At 56.9% G+C, this 6,000-nt stretch overlaps 1 protein-coding gene across 1 annotated transcript; it reads right to left on the reverse strand.

Moving 5' to 3' along the window:
* Positions 1 to 361: 361 nt before the first annotated feature.
* LOC120747609 (serine/threonine-protein kinase pim-1-like) lies at positions 362 to 3,031 on the reverse strand. The gene is given in 7 exon segments (XM_040053627.1): positions 362 to 468; positions 725 to 904; positions 1,551 to 1,917; positions 2,121 to 2,171; positions 2,267 to 2,513; positions 2,704 to 2,854; positions 2,944 to 3,031. Coding segments are annotated over 7 exon segments (1,191 nt in total).
* Positions 3,032 to 6,000: the final 2,969 nt, after the last annotated feature.

Here is a 6,000-nt window from a genome sequence, read left to right on the forward strand (position 1 = left end):
GTTGTCATCCTTGATGTCATCCTCGCTGTCTCCAGCAGCAGCAGCCCCACCTGGTACAGCTCCTCCAGGGGCTCCTTCTCCTTCCCTGGGGGTGAGACCAGGCTGTCAGTGTTCTGCCCAGGGCCCCAGCTGTCAGTGAACCAGGACAAGCCAAACCAGCTGGGATGGCAGCCACCAGTGCTGGGCAGACACGCTCAGCTCCAGCACAAGGGCTGTGTGTTCCCATCTGATGATCCCTGTGCAGTGACACAGGCAGAAGAACAAAGTCTGGGTTTCTTTGCTTCTGATTGCCAAGGCACGTGTGCAGCTGTAACTTACCAGGGCCCTGCATCAAAGGGTGCCTGTGGCTCTCTCCCTTCTTCTATGGCAGATGAATATCCTGCATCCACGGATCACACAACAGGTCTTCTAATGAAGGCCTGTCCACATCTAGCATGGTTAAACACCTTCTGATCAGATCTTGGCACTCTGGGGAGAGAAACCAGAAAGCGCCGGTCAGTTGGAGAAGGCTCCTGTCTTCTTTGCCCCACTATTCCCATGCCCAGGCCATGCTGGATGTGCTCAGAGCTGAGCCTAAACTTTCCCATCAATTCTCTGTTTTGGAGGAGAACAGGAGAGCAGGACATGTGCCACCTCCTCAGCAGCTGCCAGAGCAGGATGCTCATCAGCCTGCTGCTGTCTCCCAGCACTGGTATTGTCCCTGTGCCCAGAGATGAGGATCCACCTTGAGAGAGCCGTTCTGGCAGCGAGAGCTGATGGTCCCAGCTGATGTTCTGGCCCCTCCTGAAAGGGTGCTCCCCGCAGACCATCTGGTGCAGGAGGATGCCCAGGGACCAGATGGTAGCTGGCTTGCCGTAGTACCAGCCAAAGTGGGTCCATTCCGGGGGACTGTATGACGGTGTTCCTATGGAATACAGATGGAGCTCATCAGGGCAATGCTGCTGCTCCCAGAGCCTGGCCCCAGCATCCCGGGGCATGCGGAGGCTGCCCCAGTGGCACGTGGTGTGACCTGCTGCCCTCTCGCCAGCACCTGGGACTTGTGTACAACCTTGGGGTTGGAAAAGAAGCCACTGGTGTTGGAAGAGGGCAGTGTAAGTCCTGGCAATGCCCAACCATGACAACGAAATTCCCTTTCAGTGCTGGGGAAAAACCATGCCTTCATCCTCCCTGCCTGCATTGCCCCAAAAACATTCTGAAGCCAAGGCAAACCAGGCGAGTGGAGCAGTGCAAGCCCTTTCTCACCTGCACACCAAACTGGCTGCTGCACAGGTTCTGGCTCCACCCCTCTCTGCCACCCCCACACACGGGTGTTTCTGTCAGGCTGGCTGCCCCAGTCCCAGCCCCAGTCCTGGCCAGAGTGGCTGGAAAAGGCTGCCAGCACGGCTGGAAGCTGACCCCCACCTGCCCCTGCTCAAAAGCAACTTGGCTGAAGACTCAATGCCATGACTGGCAGCAAAAGGGAGAATCCCCGCTGCCACACCCAGGCTGGGTCATGAGATGTTGGGCCAGGAGATGTCCAGAATTGGGAGCACACCCCTTTGTGGGCTCACCTGCCAAGTGAATGTAGGCTGTGTCTTGCAGGTAGGTGCCACAGCCGAAGTCAATCAATTTGGCCTGCCCGGTGGCCAGGTCAACCAGGATGTTCTCTGGTTCGATGTCCCTGTGCAGGACCCCACAGCTGGTGCAGTGCTGCACGGCCTCCAGCACCTGGCGGAACAGCTCCCGTGCCACCTCCTCTGACAGGAACCCCCGTGCCCGAATGAAATGCCAGAGGTCCTGACATCATTCCGGGCGCTCCAGCACCATGACGATGTCGTTGGGGAGCTGAAGCCACTCCAGCAGCTGGGCGACACCAGGGAAGCCAGTGGAGACCTTGTGCAGCAGCACGATCTCCAGTGGTGCGCTGGTGCCATCGGGCTGCGGGAGGAGCACGATGCTGTCAGTGGGGCTGATGCCTGCCAGGGGTGGGGAAACCATCACCCAGCCCGGGATGCTCTGCACCCTGTGCTGGCCCCACACCCGCTCTCCCTCCAGGCATCCTTGTGACTTTCACCCTGCCGGGGCTCGGCTCATCCCCACCCAGCACGCCCCGGCTTCTCCCGCTGGCCCCGCTCACTCACCAGCTGGTCCCAGTGCCGGACGCGGTTCCGTGGCACCCTTTTGATGGCCACCTGCAAACCAAGGGGAGCAGCGGGATGAGCTCAGCACCCGCCCTGCCCAGCCCCATCCTCCATCTCCTGTGCCCGCTGCCGGCCCCGCCGCTCACCGGGGCGCCGTCCGAGAGCCGCGTCGCCGCGAAGACGCTGCCGAAGCCGCCGCGCCCCAGGAGCGACCCCACTCTGTACTGCTCCTTGAGGCCGTGCTGCGCCTTCCCTGCCGGCGAGACGCGGCTGTCAGCGCTCGGCCCGGGGCCAGGAACGGCCCCCGAGCGCCTCTCAACCGCCCCGGGCCGGGCATCCCCAGGCGTTCGCTCCTTGGGAGGTGACAGCGGCGACTCGGGGCCGGCGGCCGCGCTGCCGAGCGGCGGAGCTCGGGCCGGGGAAGCCGCAGCGGAGGCGGCGGGAGCGGCTGTGCCGCGTGTGTCCTCTGCGGGGCCCGGGAGGAGCCGGGGCCGGGGCCGGGGCCGGGGCCGGGGCCGGGGCCGGGGCCGAGCATGGCTCAGGCGCAGGCAAAGGGCAGCGATGCCCCCTTGGCTCCAGGCACTGATGCCCGCCCAGCATCGCCACCGCCAGTACGGCCAGAGCCGGGCGGAGGGGAGACCGCGGCGGGACGCCCGGGGGCGGGGACGGGGCAGCCCCGTCCGGGGCCGGGGGCGGGCTGGGGGCATGGCCCGGCCCGGCAGGGGAGAGGGAGACTGGGAGAGGAGGGGGACACCGGGAAAGGGAGACCGGGAGAGTATGCGGGACTGCGGGAGAGAGAGAGAAGAAACAGGAGGGGGTTAACCAAATAGCTTTTTTGGGTTATGCCGCTGCTGCTTCCGCTGCTGCTGCTGCTGCAACTGAAGCCCCGGGGCCGTTTTCCCCGTGTCCATTTGTCCGTTGCCCACTCAGCCCAGCACCGAGCCCCGCGCTCCCCGGGGGCAGCCCCTGAGCCTGTCCAGACACGGGAACTTTGCAGTGTTGAACCAAGACCCAGAGTCTTGACTCCTGCACGGTGGCACAGGAATCCCCTTGGCTGCTGCTGTGCATTGTCCCTGATCAGGGTCAGACACTGTCAGAGCACATTCCCTGAATGCAGAATTTGTACCTGACCCAAGCACTGCACCTGTGTCTCCAGCATTGCTTTCCAAGAAAAACAGGGGAAGGCAAACTAGATGTAGCTCATGGCATTTTACAATGTTTAAAACTTGTCAAGTCATGGATCTTTGAGTTGAGATCCATTTGGAATTAAGGGGATGGAGAAGTAGTGCAAGATGGAAAAGGGGAGCATGGAAAAAAATTGGGGAAACACATCCTGGATTGTTTCTTTCCATTTTCATTTCATTTCTTAGAAGCTGTTTCAGTTTTCCCAGAACCTTTCTCCTGTCTGCTCTTTCCAAGAAACTTTCCTGGAGAATGAGGTGCTGCTTCTGTCACAGGATGTTCCACCAATGGCAGCTTCCCTTGGCTTTCCACACTGTGCATGCAGCAGGAGTCTTGCAGCAAAGCAGGACAAATATTTAATAAACCTGACTTGTTCTTTCTTTTCCTTGTGGGCTGGGGAGTTGTGCCATTGGTAAGGTTTCCATTGTTACTGTTCTCCCCTAAGAAAACAGGAAAGGGTACCGGTGGTACCTACTGGGAGTCTGTTATCATCCACCCAAGCAGGAAGAAGAAGAGCTGGGCAACTTATTCTATAAGCAGCTGGAGAATGTTTCAGGATCACCAGCCCTTGTTCTTGTCGGTGACGTTAACCTGCCAGACATCTGCTGGGATCTTCAAACAGCAGAAAAGAGGCAGTGCAGGAAGGTTTTGGAGTGTATGGAGAACAACTTGTTGTCACAGCTGGTGTGAGCCCACCAGGGGATGGACTATGTTAGACCTGTTGTTTGCAAATAGAGAAGGACAGGTGGGAGATGTGGTGGTTGGAGGATGCTTGGGACAGAGTGATCAAGAAATGAGAGAGTTCTAGATATTTGGTGAAATCAGGAGGAAGATCAATAAGACTTTTACACTAAACTTCAAGAGGGCAGACTTTGGCCTATTTAGGAGACTTATTCAGAGAGTTCCTTGGGAAGCAGCCTTTCAAAACAATGAAGTTCAGGAAGGGTGGACATGCTTCAAAGCAGAGATCTTGAGGGCAGAGGAACAGACTGTGTGCTGAAAGATGAGCTGACGAGGCAAACGTCCATCCTGGATGGGCAACAGGGTTTTGAAAGACCTTAGGAATAAAAAGAGGTTGTATCATCTTTGGAAGGAGGGTCAGGTATCTCAGGAGATATTTAAGAGGGTTGCTAGGGCATGTAGGAAAAACAGTAGGGTGGCCAAGTCTCAGTTCAAACTTAATTTGGCAACTTTTGTAAAGGATAATAAAAAATGTTTTTACAAATATATTAGAGGCAACGGAAGGGTAAGACCAACCTTTATTCTCTGCTGGATGTGTGAGGGAACTCAGTAACTGCAGATGAGGAGAAGGCAGAAGTGCTTGATGCCTTCTTTGCCTCAGTCTTTAGTGGGAAGATGGCTTGTCCTCAGGACAAATGCCCTCCTGAGCTGGTAGATGGTGTCAGGGAGCAGAATGGTCCCCCTGTTATCCAGGAGGAGGCAGTCAGAGAACTGCTGAGATGCTTGGATGTTCAGAAATCTATGGGCCCAGATGGGATCCATCCCAAGGTGATGAGGGAGCTGGCAGATGAGCCTGCAAAGCTGCTCTCCATCATTTACCAACAGTCCTGGCTCACTGGTGAGGTTCCAGGTGACTGGAAGCTGGCCAATGTGACACCATTCACAAGAAGGGTGGGAAGGAGGATCCTGGTAATTAGAGGCCAGTCAGCCTGACCTCAGTACCTGGTAAGGTCATGGAGCAGTTTATATTGAGTGTCATCACACAGCACCTGCAGGATGGCCAGGGTATCAGACCCAGCCAGCATGAGTTTAGGAGGGGTAGGTCGTGTTTGACCAGCCTGCTCTCCTTTTATGACCAGGTGACCCACCTGGTGGATGTGGGAATGCTGTGGATGTTGTGTATTTGGACTTCAGCAAGGCCTTTGACACTGTCTCCCACAGCACACTCCTGGAAAAGCTGGCAGCCCAGAGCTTGGACAGGAGCACTCTTTGCTGGGTTAAGAACTGTCTGCATGGCCGGGCCCAGAGAGTGCTGGGGAACGGTGCTGCATGCAGCTGGCAGCCAGTCACCAGTGGTGTTCCTCAGGGGTCTGTGCTGGGGCCAGATCTGTTCAATATTTTTATGGACCACATGGTTGAGGGTATTGAGTATTTCCTTAGCAAATGTGTAGATGACACCAAGCTGGGAGCGTGTGTAGATCTGTTGGAATGTACGAGAGCTCTGCACCAAGACCTGGAACAGTTAGATGGGTGGGCAGAGTCCAGTAGGATTAAGTTTAATAAGTCTAAGTGCTGAGTCCTGCATTTTGGGCACAATAACCCCCTGCAGTGCTCTAAGCTGGGGACAGTGTGGCTGGACACTGCCCCAGCAGAAGGGGACCTGTTCCACTGATGGACAGCAGGCTGGACATGAGCCAGAAGTGTGCCCAGGTGGCCAAGAAGGCCAATGGCACCTGGCCTGGATCAGGAATGGTGTGGCCAGCAGGAGCAGGGAGGTCATTCTTCCCCTGTACTCAGCACTGGTGGGGCCACACCTGGAGTGCTGTGTCCAGTTCTGGGCCCCTCAGTTTAGGAAGGACATTGAGATACTTGAGCATGTCCAGAGGAGGGCAACAAGGCTGGTGAGGGACTTGGAACACAAGTCCTGTGAGGAACAACTGAGGGAGCTGTTTTTGGTAATCCTGGAGAAAAGGAGACTCAGAGGTGGCCGTATCTCTACAACTTCCTGAAGGGTGGT

This window comes from Hirundo rustica, unplaced genomic scaffold, assembly GCF_015227805.2.
Source record: "Hirundo rustica isolate bHirRus1 unplaced genomic scaffold, bHirRus1.pri.v3 scaffold_102_arrow_ctg1, whole genome shotgun sequence".
In the NCBI taxonomy this organism is placed as follows: Eukaryota; Metazoa; Chordata; class Aves; order Passeriformes; family Hirundinidae; genus Hirundo; species Hirundo rustica.